Source organism: Macrosteles quadrilineatus, unplaced genomic scaffold (assembly GCF_028750875.1).
Source record: "Macrosteles quadrilineatus isolate MER2022 unplaced genomic scaffold, UCM_ALF_1.0 Scaffold_4__1_contigs__length_99947679, whole genome shotgun sequence".
Classification (NCBI taxonomy): Eukaryota; Metazoa; Arthropoda; class Insecta; order Hemiptera; family Cicadellidae; genus Macrosteles; species Macrosteles quadrilineatus.
In genome coordinates this window covers 60,675,659-60,693,879 of record NW_026542597.1, presented here as the reverse complement: position 1 = coordinate 60,693,879, position 18,221 = coordinate 60,675,659, and the positions used below count along the sequence as shown (strand labels likewise).

The following is an 18,221-nucleotide window of genomic DNA, read 5'->3' as shown; positions in this document are numbered from 1 at the left end:
CGTTCCGCACCCGCACGCGCCGGCACGGGCGCTTATCTACGCTCTAACGACCTAATGTAAAGGCTAATGAGCTCCTCATAAATCAAAATAATAAAACACACGGTGCGCTGACAGTATCTACCTCAGTGAGGACTGCGAGGACCACGTACAAAGGAAGGGAGGGGGGGGCGCAAGAAAATTATCAACTAATGAGAATATTATATCTGAATGTTAAATGTTATACGTGATTCTAACCGTAGACGTAGCAAGAAAAGTTTAAACAATCCAATTTCCATAGCTTTACAAAAATTTTACTTACTTCATAAAATTGTCTAATTATTCAAAATACAAATCAACATCCAATAAGTACTACAACTTCTTATACTGAAACTTAAGGTGGACCCTAAGACCGTTGGGTGAAACTGATGTTTCTATTTGAATATATTCCTAAGATCATTTATACATCTTTTGTACTTCACGTTACTGCAAGAGAACTTTAACGTCACTTTGAGACATTGAAAGATTCCTAAACTTGCAACAGCATACATTGATAATAAAAATTGACGACGCTTTAACTAATCATAAACGATCATTTAATCTCACCACAAGTAGCTACCTCCTATTGCCTCATGCTCTGGTAACATCAGTGAAATTAAGTTCCTCTTTGAACCTGTACTTATTACTTCTTTCATTCTACGTGTTACGGCCTATCCTATATCCCAAATTCTCAATGTTTGTTAGACTATTCCAAAACTGAAGGACCCATACGATCGTATATTCCCAGATTATATAAAATCAGGGATGCTTGACCATCATCGAAGTATTATATACTTCGATGTTGACCATCTAATAGATTTATTTTCAAGTACTACAACCTCCCCTCTCTCTCGCTCCGCAGTACGTCCCGGCGGCGGCGCGGCGGTTTTACCATGGTAATGCAACCAATTTATCGCCAGTCGCTTCGCTCGCCGCACCGCGGATAACAATACATGTTTATACCCCTTCTGTAAAATACGTTGGAAACTTGTTGAACATCAAAGTAGCTGCAAGCTGCAAACAATATGGCACTACGTAAAAATTACGAGACGCCCTTGTCCTATTGTGCGGATGGTAATAGACAGGTGTAACGAGGCTGCCATCTTGGATGTCCGCGGTTACGGCGTTTTTATTCCGTTCAATTCAGCAAGCTTCTGATCTTTAAACCACAATAAATCTGTGGAGCATCTGGTGTGGCTTGGCATTCCTTTACTCAATGTTAACTTTGTCATGGTAGGCCTAATAAACTATTTGGAACTGACTTGATCTGGGTACTAAATAACATAGTAGGCCAATATTTGGTAGCTAAATTTATTTAGAGGAAGATAAATTAGAAAAACTAGAATACCCATTTTTAATAGTTTGTTGTTGTTTTTTTTAGAAGTTCATCGGAAACACTGACGAAAGCCCCTGTAACAACATATATCATACACTAATACATTAAAAGTACTGGCTGTTATACATAATAGAAAACAACACAAGTTTGCTCAATAAATTCTATAGTTGGATTATACAAACGTGACGTACAGTGTAAGGTTTGACTATTTTTACCATTGAAACCAGGAGGGACCTAAGAGGTTTTCTCAATAGAGCAAAGTGTTGTTTGAGAACCCTACGAATTAGGATCCACAAATAAAATTGTAGCATGACGGTTTTAGTATATTTTACCGTAACTAGATAAAAAAAACACAAACAAACAGTACTCTAAACATATCCCAATCAAGTTTTAGTTCTTGTAGTGTTGGAAATTATTTTTCTTGAAACAAAAAATGCTCAGTGCTAAGAATATTTGGATTGAAATCACATTTTCTCACCTGTAAGCTTATTGAGTTTGAAGGTAATAATAAATGTGTACATTTATGGTTGTAGCTACGTTAGTTATGAAGAAAAAATACAAAACTACTTTATTTTCTCCAAAGAGGTTACATGGTTTTGATTATTTTAAAATGACTCGACTGAAATTCAATTGGAGTTATGTCACAAGCGTATGAATATAGAACCTTAATCGACTCAACCTAAACAATAGACGAAAATTAAAAAAAATAAAATATTCGTAAAGTTGCAACTGCATATCCATTTAGAATAAAACCGACGATGCTTGATAAAAACTTAATATTCTCAATCCACGAGATTAGTTATTCCAGATCATTTTAGAATAAAAACAAATTTCCTAAAAAACACTTAATGCAAAAATATGCATTTTCAACTTCAAACCGAGTTAGAAAAGCCCCTCTCACTCTAAACCATAAACTCCACTAACTAGAGCAGACTTTTCCTTCCACCTCTCCACAAGCCAGTCACCATAAGGCACTAACCAGCTGATCCATCTTGTCATATATTAATGACAAGCGGACAACGGTACCATCCTTGTACGGAGCAGGAATGCGTCTGGACGATCCTTGTTCGAATATTGTCCGGATGAAAAAGCAACGGATATTTTCAACAATAGATATCGAGGGATTCTTTGAAGTGCAAAAACTGTGGCACGCCAACCACGCCAGAAGACTTGTATGTCATAACATTAAGTTTTATTCACCGGACATGGTGTGTGTTTTTGTCCGATGCACTGCTCGCTCGTCGCTTGCTCTTGTTTTAGCTGGGTTTTGTCCTCACTTCGCATTCACGTGATTGGAAGGCATTGAAGGCATCGATGACTATTTTTCATAATCCGCAAGGAATGTTTTAATTGTATGAATGGGGTTTTTACATTAGCGTATATGGTAACCTGGTTATGGCTTGGTTGATTATAAAGATTTCTTTTGGTTTCGTATCATCTTAATCAAGGCTTTTTATTCTTTTCCCATATTTGCTAGGTTCTTCAGTTTGCTCGTTGCTGCATTACCTTATTGGTCTGAATTTGCCGCGCATAAAATCTACTTACAGTATTCCTTTGTTCCCCATAATGTGTACTCCATACTTTGTATTCTCAAAGCACGGAGCATGGACTACAAGCATTACAAGCACTACAAGCACCACACTCAAGCATGGACTACACTCAAACTTCAAACGTTGTATTTTAACTATATCCTCTTTGGCTTGAATAAACTAGCTAAATTATATTGTCGCTTTTAGGAGCTGTTTTATGTCTCCTTGGTTTATGCATTTAAAAATTATCTTTACGTGATACTTGGTTCTCGGAATAAGAAAATTTTCATTTTTGATCAAAAACGTAATTATAGGCCAGTTAAACTGTCGAAATAGGGAGTTTTGTAGTGCTAAAACTACAACATTACGAAGCAAAAGTTTTCTCAGCTTAAAAATACAATTTCGACCATAGACATAATTAAATTGTAAAATGAAAGTATGACTAAAACAATCTGAAACCAGAGTCAATTATAGTTATATCAATTGATTGGAAAATTTAATTAAGGTTAGTATCATTTGATGACATTTTTACGTAATTTAGATAATTATTTACCTAAATCATCAATAAACCAAGTAATAATCAATGGCATAGCACCTCTATAATTAAAACATACCCCAATAAATTCCCAGACGGGAAATCTCGCCGTTGACAGTTGGCAGAACGTCCTCACCGCTTTATTAAATCAGCTGAGATAATTAATATAACGTAATGATCGCAGAACAGCTGGCTAGATTTATGTATGTAAATGATACATTGGTCTGGGAACCTGTTCCGACTTATAAACACCTGTTTAACGCTCGGTTATTATTTAATTACCAGCAATTATTCACTTACCCTTTCACCAGCAAACCAACAGTTTACCTCAGCTGTTTTTACCTTTCATAAATATTAAACGGGATCACTTGCTCGGTTGTCGGAGCGTTGTTTATTAATACTAATTGTAAAACGCTCTAGGTGCGTGTGCTGTTGTTTAGGTAAAAACTTGTCGGAATTGTTCGTGCTAATAGTGAGTTAATTAAACTCGTTTATTTATTGATAGTGTGGAATTGTGAGACTGGAATGTACAGTCCCTTGTAGCTGTAAACTAGATTGGAAGTATGGGATAAAAAAAATATATAAATATAGAGAAAACTTACTCTTTAACGGAATTGTTATCCTCGAGGCGTTATTTAAAATAAGTTTTGATGTATTTTGTTTACTTATTTTAATATTTTAATTTAAACAGTTTTAATAAAAATATAAATTTAACTTATTGCTTAATACACTGTAAAATTTACCTTAAAAAGGTGTGAAACCATTTTTTAACATTAGCGTACTCAATCGTTACGAATTCAGATTTTATAACCCAATACAGACTTATCTGCAATTTAAGTCTAAAGCATAGGATAGCATATAGTATACAGTATATATTGATATTAATTGGATCTGTGTCACGTTTTAGGTAAAACAACATGACAGTAGGCCAATTAACTCATCATATTATATTATATTATCATTTTATTATCATATTATAATTAACTCATAGTAGCATACTATGGAACTCATCAGAGTACAAACGAATATTTTAAATTGTCTGAAAAATACTTTTAACGTGGTTATATAAAGTGAAAATAGTCAAATGATGATCAATCAATTTTTTACTGAAAGTTATCTAATAAATAAAACAACCCAAATAAGCGTAACCCTCTTTCAATTACCATTCTCAGGAATTAGAATATGATATAATTACCATATACGTAAATAATTGTAAAACGCCTAACATGATTATTATGAAATTATATCCTGTAAAGTGTATGTGATTTTTATTCCATATTTGTAAGTTTCAATGCATAACCAAGTAAAAACGCGAAATCAATAGTAAATAATTGTATTATTTATCTCGTTCCAATGCCCTCAAACCAACCAACGTATTAACCCAAGACAACAATTATTAAGAACTCATCCAAGTTTTCTTTGCACCTCAATTTTCAAAGCAAAGAGTAAAAGTGTCTCCAATACAAATGATGTAGCAGCCAAAAAATGCATTGTCTCTACAATATTTTTTAATAAATCCCTACGTGTCCTATAGTTACACACGGAGTATATATTTTACATGACAGTTATGTATGTAAATGACCCCAGGATGGCTCTACTTAGTCACAAATGACCACGGAGCTCCTCTGCCCCAGTTGTCTCCGTAGCCAATGTCTAATAACGACTCCTGGCTCGGTCTACTATTGCTGTCCCCCTCTAATTATTCCCCCCTCCCCTCGCCACGTCTACCCAGTCTTGTATCTTTGTCTGTTTGCAGGATATGAAAATTAGTCCTGAGTCTCACACTTAGATTTTCTCATGAGTTTGATCAGTAGACTGGTTTGATCATATAAGAGTAATGAATTCTTAAGACAAGTTGTAATTTAGTACTCAAGAGCTTAATTGACTATGTTGTTTCACAATGCAGACGTTAGAGTGTAACAATACTTAAGTTAAAGTTTTTGTCCTAACAAAAGAAAGAAAAGCTATGAAATGCTACGGAATAAAAAAAAAAAAACCAAATGTACAACAATATGAAAATAGAAAGTGATGGAACCGCAAATTCACGTTTTTCATCTCAAATACAAATCATTAAAAAAATTTTCGTCAAACTGCAGCAAAAAGAGCAGTTTTAAATGCATGCGTGACGGTTCTAAAGTAGCATTTTCACTCTAGGGAGTAACAATAATTTTTAGTCTCTAGGGAGTAAAAATCAGCTGTTCTAAACAGTTGTAAATTTCGATTTTGACAATCTTATCGATCAAAATTATTTATCGATTGATTTATTAGGTATGGTTTTAGCCTATTGTTGTCGATTGCTTGACATATCGATGGTGTAACACAATCGTAATAGACGAAATAATTGAATCACTCACTAAAAAGCTGCTTATTTTCATTAGCAGAATTGAAAACAAGCTGGAAGTCGTTTTGAGAGGTTCTCTATCTTTACATACAAACTATTTCGTTTTATAGCTAAGTTTGTTAATTAATGATGCAAAAGGCGAAACATTTAGTTCACCACACGGGCAAAAAGTGTCTATTTAACCCTCGCTCATTTTCCGACCTCGGCTTCACCTCTATCGTAAAACATGACATTGGGTCAAAAAGAGTCTCTTCAGGCCCTAGTGATGAAACACTATTTTTTTCTATTGTTCGATGTTTAAGCTATTCACGAATTCAAGCAGACAGTTTGCAAAGCTACGCTAAATTAAAGACAGGTCAACGGGACAACTGTCAACACCTCGAGTCTATATGTTGACCGGAGCTAGTAATGGTATTAGCCTAGAGTGAACGGATTAGAGCCAATCAAATGTGAATGACCGTCCTAGATAAGATACAAGTGAGCAACATCGTGCTAGAACCAAACCTGCATATTTCTGACTAGCTCTGTTTGTAGGGCAATGTTTGTATCATAATGCTGCATCTGTCTCTCGACATGATTTACATCACATGTCAATATAAATTAAAAGGAACTCATATAAACGAAACGTTATAGAATAAAAGTTTCTTATTACAGATATGTTTGGAGAGAAGATTCCGCATATACCACTTCACTTAAACAAATGACAAAGCTGTAGTAACCGAAACTACAGAAGCTGTTGTATTTAGGCCGAAAATATATTCATGTCGCAAATGTATACCTTGATTTAATCCATAAATTATTGACCAACTAACATAATGCTGGTAGATGTTAGTCATTATAAATAATCAACAATCAGGATTTAACTAACACCTCTTCACAAATTATTGCACAAGATCATATATCGGTAATCAACTAAATATAAATAACATATTTCATCCAAACGTTAAGAAATAGGGTGTGAAATATCTACGCCTCCACCCACTATACGTTACCATCGGACAAACCCATTCGTAAATTATCGTAAAATCACACATCCGAATCCGGTATAATCAAGCCGTTTGATCGATTCGAGCAAGTTATTAAAACGTTGGCGGTGTCGAAAATAGGGTTCACGGCCTGAGGTCGGGATCCCTGCAGTGAGGTACCGGTCTTTGGTCAGTGGTCTCTGACAATACTAATCTATAGGTCGGTTAATCTCACATAGTTAGCACTTAGCACCTAGCAACCTCTACCTACACCTCTGTACCTATCACACAACAGTGAGGTGCCGGTCTTTGGTCAGTGGTCTCTGACACTACTAATCTATAGGTCGGTTAATCTCACATAGTTAGCACTTAGCACCTAGCAACCTCCGCCTACACCTCTGTACCTATCACACAACAGTGAGGTGCCGGTCTTTGGTCAGTGGTCTCTGACACTACTAATCTATAGGTCGGTTAATCTCACATAGTTAGCACTTAGCACCTAGCAACTTCCGCCTACACCTCTGTACCTATCACACAACAGTGAGGTGCCGGTCTTTGGTCAGTGGTCTCTGACACTACTAATCTATAGGTCGGTTAATCTCACATAGTTAGCACTTAGCACCTAGCAACTTCCGCCTACACCTCTGTACCTATCACACAACAGTGAGGTGCCGGTCTTTGGTCAGTGGTCTCTGACACTACTAATCTATAGGTCGGTTAATCTCACATAGTTAGCACTTAGCACCTAGCAACCTCCGCCTACACCTCTGTACCTATCACACAACAGTGAGGTGCCGGTTTTTGGTCAATGGTCTCTGACACTACTAATCTATAGGTCGGTTAATCTCACATAGTTAGCACTTAGCACCTAGCAACTTCCGCCTACACCTCTGTACCTATCACACAACAGTGAGGTGCCGGTTTTTGGTCAATGGTCTCTGACACTACTAATCTATAGGTCGGTTAATCTCACATAGTTAGCACTTAGCACCTAGCAACCTCCGCCTACACCTCTGTACCTATCACACAACAGTGAGGTGCCGGTCTTTGGTCAGTGGTCTCTGACACTACTAATCTATAGGTCGGTTAATCTCACATAGTTAGCACTTAGCACCTAGCAACCTCCGCCTACACCTCTGTACCTATCACACAACAGTGAGGTGCCGGTCTTTGGTCAGTGGTCTCTGACACTACTAATCTATAGGTCGGTTAATCTCACATAGTTAGCACTTAGCACCTAGCAACCTCCGCCTACACCTCTGTACCTATCACACAACAGTGAGGTGCCGGTCTTTGGTCAGTGGTCTCTGACACTACCAATCTATATGTCGACTAATCTCACATAGTTAGCACTTAGCACCTAGCAACCTCCGCCTACACCTCTGTATTTATCACACAACAGTGAGGTGCCGGTTTTTGGTCAATGGTCTCTGACACTACTAATCTATAGGTCGGTTAATCTCACATAGTTAGCACTTAGCACCTAGCAACCTCTACCTACACCTCTGTACCTATCACACAACAGTGAGGTACCGGTCTTTGGTCAGTGGTCTCTGACACTACTAATCTATAGGTCGGTTAATCCACATAGTTAGCACTTAACACCTAGCAACCTCTACGTACACCTCTGTACCTATCACACAACAGTGAGGTACCGGTCTTTGGTCAGTGGTCTCTGACACTACTAATCTATAGGTCGGTTAATCTCACATAGTTAGCACTTAGCACCTAGCAACCTCCGCCATCACCTCTGTACCTATCACACAACGGTGAGGTGCCGGTCTTTGGTCAGTGGTCTCTGACACTACTAATCTATAGGTCGGTTAATTTCACATAGTTAGCACTTAGCACCTAGCAACCTCCGCCTACACCTCTGTACCTATCACACAACAGTGAGGTGCCGGTCTTTGGTCAGTGGTCTCTGACACTACTAATCTATAGGTCGGTTAATCTCACATAGTTAGCACTTAGCACCTAGCAACCTCTACCTACACCTCTGTACCTATCACACGACAGTGAGGTACCGGTCTTTGTTTAGTGGTATCTGACACTACTAACTATAGGTCAGTTAATCTCACATAGTTAACACTTAGCACCTAGCAACCTCCGCCTACACCTCAGTACACCTTGGACAACCTCACGTAGATGGAATTATTTAACCAGAATATCACGTCATAGTAACCTAGTGTTCAGGAAAACTGGTCCAGTTGAAACCAATTGACCTAGTTGAAAGATTAGAAGGATCTTTAAGCTCCTCTATCAACTAACCAGCCTTATGAGGTTCCCGGTGACAAACTCATTGTCCTGAACTTTAAGTGAGTAGTTCATCTGCTCCGCACTACATTATGTTCTCGAGCAAAGACAAAGGTGCTGGCGTGTGGACAGTTGAAATTGTTATGCTAAACGTCCCATGCTCTGGTAGCAATACACCTCCCTGTACACGCCATCTCGCTGACCGTACGGTAGCACCGTAAACATCCACAGTCTCAGCAACGGTTTACGGTTACAGTCACGATGCAACACGCTCACCGTATTTATGACTCAATCGGAACCTCGCGTTGCATGTAGACTTGCAGCAGGACGTGTGTGGAGTTGCAATAACACTTGATTGTGTTTGATTGAGATGAATTTGAGGAAATAACATAGTTAATTTGTGCAATAAACCTAAACTGATAACTATGAAGTAGTTGGAGGTTCTATCAATACTATCAATACATTATGGAGAGGGCTTTGGTAAAAGGGTTGAAGATGAAAAAAGTGCCAAGAAAGAGGCAACCAACAAAATGAGATGAAGAGGGGCAGTGAAGATCCAACGCTCCTGGAGTCTTATGAAGTAATATAAAATAGGACAAGAAAATAGTTACATTTGTTTCGGTAGTTTGAGTTCACAAATTCTTATGATAAAAAAAAATATGTCGAGTATAAAACCTGATTGAGACACATAAGTTCTCTAGCCCATTTTAAAATAGTCAGTCAAATTGGATGTGTGCTGATTTTTTTATTTTCTTAATCAGCTGTTATAAGTTTAGCAAATCAGAAATAAAATTATTTTTTTCTCACTATTGTATCGCTTAGCAAAACAAGTAGCCCCTCAGCTCACTCTAGCGTGGCCACATGCTAATACGAAGACACCTTCCGTTTAGTTTATTAACAGACAACATCTTGTATACAAATTTATTCAGTCGCGGTTGTTTTTCAGGCCCACGTGTGTAATTAACATCCCTAATTGCCATAATACCACCTAAGTGGTGAATTTCAAGTGACAGATTGGCTTTTAACACCGCCATAAACTGGTGATTGCTCTCGTAGGGTTTGGACGGTTTCGCCCGAGGCGTTACTGTGAATATAACGCCTTGATGAAGTCAATGTATAACCTGAAACCACTTATTTAATCTGAGTTGTGGCTAATCTATGTAAACAGGAGAATTTGTTTAGGTATTTGATTTATGTCTTCTACCTCCTTGATTAAATTTTCTAAAGAGAAGCTATTGCTGTGGTTTTTATGTTTACCTAGCAAGATCAACTGTTCAGTTAATAAATTCTTAGTTCCTAGTAGCATAACTAGCCATGGTAAGGCTTTCTGTACTACAGGTAATCTATGCAAGGAAGCCCACTTTTCGGATGACAGTAGGAAGAGTATTGTTTGTGTAGCGAAAGTAAGGTTAAGTCAGGAAAAGTCAGCTGATCACTATTTGTTTTTGGTGTATGGAAATTGACGATTTTCGAAAATCTCAGCCGTATGTAAATGGGCTATTTTCGAATACAGAGTGATGAAAAAGGTTTTTACAGCAATGGTTATCAAAGAAAATGAAACACATATTGTGTATTCAACCTCTACAATCCAAGTTTAATCATGCAAATACGTCACCATGTATCTTTAATCGGCGCAATAAGTCAAACAAGATTGTCTAGTCATAACAGATCAATCCCAGGGGACAGGATGCTAATCATCATCCCCTCTACACAAGTCTCATCTCAACTCAATCTTTTCATATTGCTTACACACCCCCTTTATTAATCCGTTTTAAGAAGCAACAGCTGGTTACATTAGTATGCACCCCTGTATCGTCTGACTTCTCACCTTAGGCGTCATCTTCGCACTTTCCAGGCGAAACTCATTAATCAAACACTCCGGTGAAGTTTGTTTGCGATGGTTGTGATTTTAAGATGAATTTTAATAGTTGATGTTGTTTGAGTTGTGCTCTGTTCACATTTGCACCTTCACAAAGTGTGTGTACTGCATTCTTTTAGCTTAACTGCACAACCCTAAGATTAAATTCGCAACGATTGTATAATAAGTGAATACTCCCGCCGCAGCAAACCTGCCGACTAAGCGAATTTCCATTTGTCTGAATTGATTTTCAGTTAAATATATTTTAATAACATTAGGTTTAACGAGTACCTAGGTTTGCTGCTACAAGGAAACTAATAAAGTGTGTTTTTGAGTAAAATATTGATAGCTTAGTACAAAATAAATCAATTTGCCAAGTTTGATCAAAATATATCCATAAACAAGCAAACTACAACATTTGACAATATTCACCATAAGAATAACATGGGAATTTTAAATTTACAATTTCTATAATTTTCTCCGTTACTAATAATCGAACAAAAATACTTTTATATACTAAATTATTTGTTTTTTTAAGCTCTTTAAAAAGGTCTAAAGAGAAATCGGGAAATTTTGTGTTTTGAGGGTCAAAAGTGAGAAAAACCAATTTTAACCCCATAAAACCCCCCGTAAAGCCCCGTTCCCATGGTCCGATCATGCTGGTTCGCGAACTCATTCAAGTTTATCCCGCTTTAAACCTTTAAACCAAATTTCATCAAAATCGGACAAAAATTACTCAAGTTATCGCGTTCACGGATGTATATATATATATATATATATATAAGTCTATATATATATATATATATATATATAAGTCTATATATATATATATATATATATACATATATAAAAATTTGAACGAATGGTGTTTTTGGCCTCTGGGGACATCAAAATGAAAATTTAAATCGGTCCCGGGTCTAGGTCTTACCGTGCCACCTACGGTAATAGCTACTTCCCTATAGGGAAATTCGCTAATATTGAAATCAGAATGATTGTTCATAGGAGTAATATTGCTTTCTGTATAATTATGATATTGGTTTCTTGTATGAATATATTTCCGAGCCGAGATGTGTCTTGTCAAAAAAACTTGCTTTAGAATTAGTAGTCTCAAAACTTCAAAAATCCATTTTCATATGCTTACGTTCAAGCTATCAGGAACCCGTCTCAGTAAAGCGTTGCTACTTAACGTAGATCTATACCAACAGATTTACATTTTACCGTCAGCACTTTTCTACTACTGTACACGAATCCCAGTCGGTACCCTCGAGATATCAACCGAATCGTGCCGTCGCAGAACGAAAATTCCGCAGAATCAGGTCTAGAAAGTGGACGCTCAATCAATGAGAAGTTTTTTCACTGAGCCCAGAATGACTGTGATGTGATGTCGCAGCGTGTGCCGAGCATTAACATTCTGTCTGTCACATCCACATCGCCGAAACCGTTGAATCCGTGACGGAACGCCGCTCTTGCTGCGGCACGTACCACCTTTGTCCGGCACCACGTGCTAAATTACATCCCAATTGGTTATTTCTCGCGGTTTAGTGGACAGCTGTCCAAGTCTGAGGAGGCTTGTAATCTGGAGGGAAACTGGCGGAGATTTTGTCCGGTTGATCGGGAATCGGGAATCGCCGATGTTGAAGTCTATTTTATTGTTCTTTTGGAAATTTTATTTATTAAATTGGACCTATGAAACTTAACCGCATAAACTAATGCCATTTCCTTTTGTTGAGCCTAAAAACGAGGTCAGAGCTTAGTTTTATAAAAACTCCATTCTCTTATTCAATGCTAACAAGTTCCCCGTTCTATTTAACACTCTCTTGGGTTTCGTGGAGTGAAAACACTCAAGAATATCCCTAAAGGTTAAATTCATTGTATGCTGCAAATGATTTAGGTGCAGGTCAAAGATTTACATAATTCACAATGCAATAGAGTAAAAGGTAACCCACCTACATATTAACGTAGACTTACTTATTAACGGGCGTCTTTAACTTGGAATGCTCTTGGATGGAGTTATAAAACTGCAACATTGATTAAAGTTTCTCTCCTAAGAAAATAATACTAAGTGGTTTCATTTGCCAAGAACAGCGTCATCCCAACTAATTGAACGTTGGTGTCTTTGATGATGTTCCTACATGGCTAAAGTGAATTCTTGGATAAAGACAAAACTCTCTAAAATGACTTTAGCTGTAGATGTAGAATTGATGAATAGTTCAACAATTTATTTGATCAACACTCGAGAACTGTGCTGAGCAAGAACACTACAGTCATTACCGCCTTTTCCTCAGCACTCATCAGCATGTAGAACGTCGCAGAGGCAATAAAGATCTCCAGTATCTGGAAGCGATCAACAATCGATATCTGCAAGCGTAATGTTCGTCAAGTAATGCAGCTGTAGAATGTGAGCCTCCTGTTACGGATCTCTAATTAAGATTACTCGGCCACAAGTCTCCTTATACAGTGACTGTAGACTGACCCGACGGCCTCCAGGCTGGTCAAATGTGCCAAGGTAGATCTGCTCATCCTTTTGTTCCACGTATACTTCAGTTTAACTGCCATCGCAACTAGACTTGCAGAAATCCATCAGGCGTGTGTGGCTTGAGATGTGCAAATCTACAAGAGCTTTCTTGAATAGCCTGCATGTTCACCTTATAATACCACCGAGTCATTTAATATGATCTTGAGTAGGATCCAGCCATTTTTATCTAGTCTATTTATTGACGGTACTTGTATTGACGGGTATTTTCGTAAATTACAAGTAAAAAATGTGGTTCGGATTCCACTTTAAACTGAAGGTCCCTTAGTTGCCATTAGCTGTATGGGCTATTAATTAACAGCTGTGTCTAAGGAACATGTCGGCCTTAGTCACTAACAAGACTACAAGATCGCGCCACTCATCCTACACTCATCCTTCACTCATATTTGGGTTAAAATACGCACATAGTGGTGTCCCCATCTTAAATGAGTGTAGGAGTTTTGCCAACGGGTATCAGGTAGAAAGGGTCCCCATCCATGAATTCCACATACTGCGGAGTTTTGCCAACGGTTGTGGGTTGAACGAGAGTGATTACACGTGACCGTGAGAGTGGCTTCCGCTAGGGGTGGACAAACCAGGCAGGATGCTGACTGTATTCAAAGTAATGGAGTTATGCACCTCTGACCGTGAAAGGTAATGTATTGAATTTTTAACCTAACCTAACCTAACCTAACCTAACCTAACCTAACCTAACCTAACCTAACCTAACCTAACCTAACCTAACCTAACCTAACCTAACCTAACCTAACCCACTGCGACAAGCGCATAACTGCCAAGCGTAGACAACCCTGACAATCGCTCTCCCTCCCTCCGTCACACTCTTTCTCCCACCACCACCGTTGGCAAATCTCCGCACCAAGAGGTGGCCGAAGGCATCCCCCCCATCTACCTGACACCCGTTGGCAAAACTCTGGTTCCCTCTTAAATAATTGATAATTGATACTGTATGAAAACGTTGACGCTAAATTCCTATGGCGCGTTTCCCTACGAAACACAAGAAATGCCCCTGGCATCTGCATACACAGATTAAAAAGAATTATTTAAGTGAAACAGTGGCCGTATTTGAAATTCAAGTGTTTTAAGTCAAGTGGTAAAGCAAAATCTACAAAAATCTATAAAAAGTACAATTGTTCAATTATAAAGGGTCGACTGTACTCATCGGTAGCATGGAATGGTGACCTGCTACATCCCTCTACAGTCTACAGTCGGTACCAATCACCGTCACAATTACCAAGCTAATTAGAGTTTTTGATGGTGACTAACAGCACCACTAGCAGGGGATGGTGACCCGCTACAGCCCTCTATAGTCTACTGTCGGTACCAAGCACCGTCACAATTACCAAGTTAATTAGAGTCGGTGATGGTGACTGACAGCATCGCTAGGAGGGGATGGTGACTGACAGCACCACTAGCAGGGGATGGTGACCTGCTGCAGCCCTCTACAGTCTGCAGTCGGTACCAAGCACCGTCACAATTACCAAGCTCATTAGAGCCGGTGATGGTGACTGACAGCGCCACTAGCAGGGGATGGTGACCTGCTACAGCCCTCTACAGTCTGCAGTCGGTACCAAGCACCGTCACAATTACCAAGCTCATTAGAGTCGGTGGTGGTGACTGACAGCATCGCTAGCAGGGGATGGTGACCTGCTACAGCCCTCTACAGTCTGCAGTCGGTACCAAGCACCGTCACAATTACCAAGCTCATTAGAGTCGGTGATGGTGACTGACAGCGCCGCCGGTTTTTGTCTTCTCTCCATTGTCCGAGCCTCCGCCTTATCTGGCCTCCGCATAAATTAGCCCCCGCCACCAACTACAAATAATAAATCCATCTTGCGTTCGCTATTTCCACGCCGAGTGCGGAGGTTTTCTTACAATCGTGCATTCCGCTATTTTTGTTGGCGATGCGCTGTAGGTTTCACTTAATTGGTATTTGGTTTTTATTCAGCCCTTTGCGGCTGCATCACTTGAGTTTGAAAGGTGTGTTTTTGTGCGATTTAACTCTTGGTTATTACCTGTTCATATTGGATTATATTTTGAAGTTGATTGTGGTCATTTGTTCAACAATATAGGTTTTGAGATGGTTCCTACTGTTTAGCCGTGTGGTCAGCCCAAGTCAACCCTGTGGTCTCAAAAAAATATTAACGAAGTTAAGTCCGATTCTGTTACTTTTCTTAAGGGTACAACTGATTTTAGCGATATGATAAACTATCATTGATTGAAACACTGTATACATCTTTTCACTTTAATAAGCAAAATTTGTTAATATTTTAGGTAGTTGGCTGTGTGGATTTACTCCTTTAAAAAGGTAAACAAAGTTTTAAAATGTATATCAAATATACCATTTTTAGTTAGTTTAGTGTAGTGAAGCCAATTATTGTTACCAATGTTCAGCAACGCAGTTTTAACTCCATTGAATCATCACAGACCCCACTACAATGATTAAAAATAATACAGTTACCAAATAGCTCCTAGATATACAAACTGTTATGGTTATAAATATAAGTAATGCCTGTAAAAGGTTAACAAAATCTAAAATTCCATATTCTATCTACCAATTAATTGGTGGTTTACTTAATACCGCGAACCTTTTTACCTTCCTCAAAACAGTAAAATACACTCCGCACAAACTCAACAAACTTCTTCAAATACACCTCGGAGAGATACACCACAATGACGTCATCGTCAAGATTAATTCGTTAATCAGTTGTCGTCTGGGAAGTGAACGAGACGGTAATCATTCTATTAGGCTCAGCCTACACGCGCCAAGCCAGTGGCTAGTGGCTAGTGGCTACACAACTGACTCTATTAGCATGCTATCTCTGGATCTCCAATGCAATCTGCAATCTTACAGACAAGATGCAAGTTTACAATGCAATTGTTGCAACTCACCTGTCCGACCAGCACAGGGCCTCCTCACGATACCTGAGAACAGACAAATTGCCAATCAATGTTTCTGGTTTGAAAATAACTCTTTAGTAGTCAAGGAAAAGTAGTTTTCACAGAGTTCATATTAAAGATTCACTTCGGTTAAAACCTAGCCTTAATATTACCGTAATCAATTATAAGTGTTATTTTTTTTACCTAAAATCGAATGAAACCTAAAAGATGAAATTGATAATTTTCGATTATGTGCTTAAACACTCCTCACTTTAAACGTAATCGAAAACTGCATGGTTAATATTTTACTCTGAATGGTTTGTAATAACTAAACATTTTGATTGGTTTTAGTAATTTTATGACTGCAACATGTGTTACGTATATTGGCGTAACTCGGGTTATAGTAAAACATACGCTTCATTCGTTTTTATATTACACTACATGGAGACTAAATTGAATAGTAACAATGTAAATTTATTTCTGAAAACTCATTCCCAGCTAACAATGCTGTAAACGTTTTTAAGTATCACAACAAAAGATTTGATTACTATTCTGATCAGGGTCTTCCTGCGCCAAGAAATATTCACTCCCGTCAGAAGAGTTCTCTTCTTTCACCATTGGGCCACCAGATTCATGGTTGTCAACTACCTGGTATTCCATAGCTGATTCATATTCACTATTCACGTCTTGGTTTTCAGTGACTTGGCGTAAGTTTGCAATGTGATAATGACTTTCACCTGTTTTATGATCATCTGAAAGATATTTCTCAACTTTGATGGAGCGTTTCAAAATAGCATTGTCAAACTTCCCTAATGTGTTCAGAAGTTTCTCTCTCTGAACTGAAGATTGGTCTTTTTCAACTTTAATTGGCACGTTCAAGATATTTTCTACAAGAGGTGCTCTTCTAGTACGCGCTTTGTCTGCGAGTCTGCGTCCTATTTTTCCAGGAGATCTTTTGTGTCCTCTTCTTCCAGAAGATCTTTTGCGTCTTCTAGCCTCCACTAATTCAGCTTCGTCTACTTTAACACATCTTTGTCTCGTGTGTCTGCGGGTTCTTCGTCGTTTAGGTGTTGCAGCTATACTTTTTTTTCTTGTTCGTTTTGGTCTTTCTTCTTCTATCAGTTGTAGCTATTCTCGCCTTACTCGAGCAAGGACACTTTGGTTTCCCCTCTTTGCCTTTTCCTTCCTTTCTTGGACTTCTTCTACGAGACGAATGCTCGATTTGAGGACTCTTTTTGCCACCCAGAGGATAATACCTCTTCCTGCCCAGCTTGACCAATCCCCGGTACTCAGCTAATTTCAAACTCTTAGCAATCGTTTTAGGAGCTACATTTCGCCCCAATTCCGTGAGGAACTTGCTGATATCACATATCGTAGCCCCCTTCTTACTTCTTACTCTAACTGCAACCAGGATATCTTCTGCGTAACTACTCCTTTTCCTCTTAGACCTATCGCACATGATATTAATGTTGACGAAGTACAGAGATTTTTTCTGACGACTTGGATTTAATTTATAGTGTTATGTTGTAACCAAGGAGACTACAGAATTTTTTTTATTGTGTTTTGTATATATTTTGTGCATCGAAATTAGACACTCGTAAAACCAATATTTAACAGATTAATTGTAGGTCTTGCCTCACTTTATTTAATTAATATTTAATATTGCCTATTCATATTCCGTGTGTATCGCAAATAAAGCTACCTATGCCATTTGATGTAGCCTGTTTATACTCTATAACGCCTAATAACTACCTATTTCTCATACATAATAAATACGACCCATCTACCATGGCCCATATATACTACATGTGACCTATTTATAGCCTGTGTATATAGGACAACACTGGTGCCTGTGTGGAAGGGAGCCAATCTCTTTAAGTGGTTTGATTTTCTAGATGAATTATAGCATCCTCTTCATCAGTGCCACTTGCTTGGTCCTGTCTTCTCCGCGCTGCGCCCACCTTCACAGTTTAAATGCG

At 38.4% G+C, this 18,221-nt stretch overlaps 1 protein-coding gene across 2 annotated transcripts in view; it reads right to left on the bottom strand.

The window, feature by feature from the left end:
• Positions 1–18,221, bottom strand: part of LOC128992058 (protein trachealess-like) — a 211,461-nt gene that overhangs the window by 129,019 nt on the left and 64,221 nt on the right. For both annotated transcript variants that reach the window (XM_054415439.1, XM_054415440.1), the window contains exon 2: positions 16,255–16,287. In XM_054415439.1, coding sequence (XP_054271414.1) covers positions 16,255–16,287 — 33 coding nt within the window. The remainder of the gene's footprint in view (positions 1–16,254; positions 16,288–18,221) is intronic.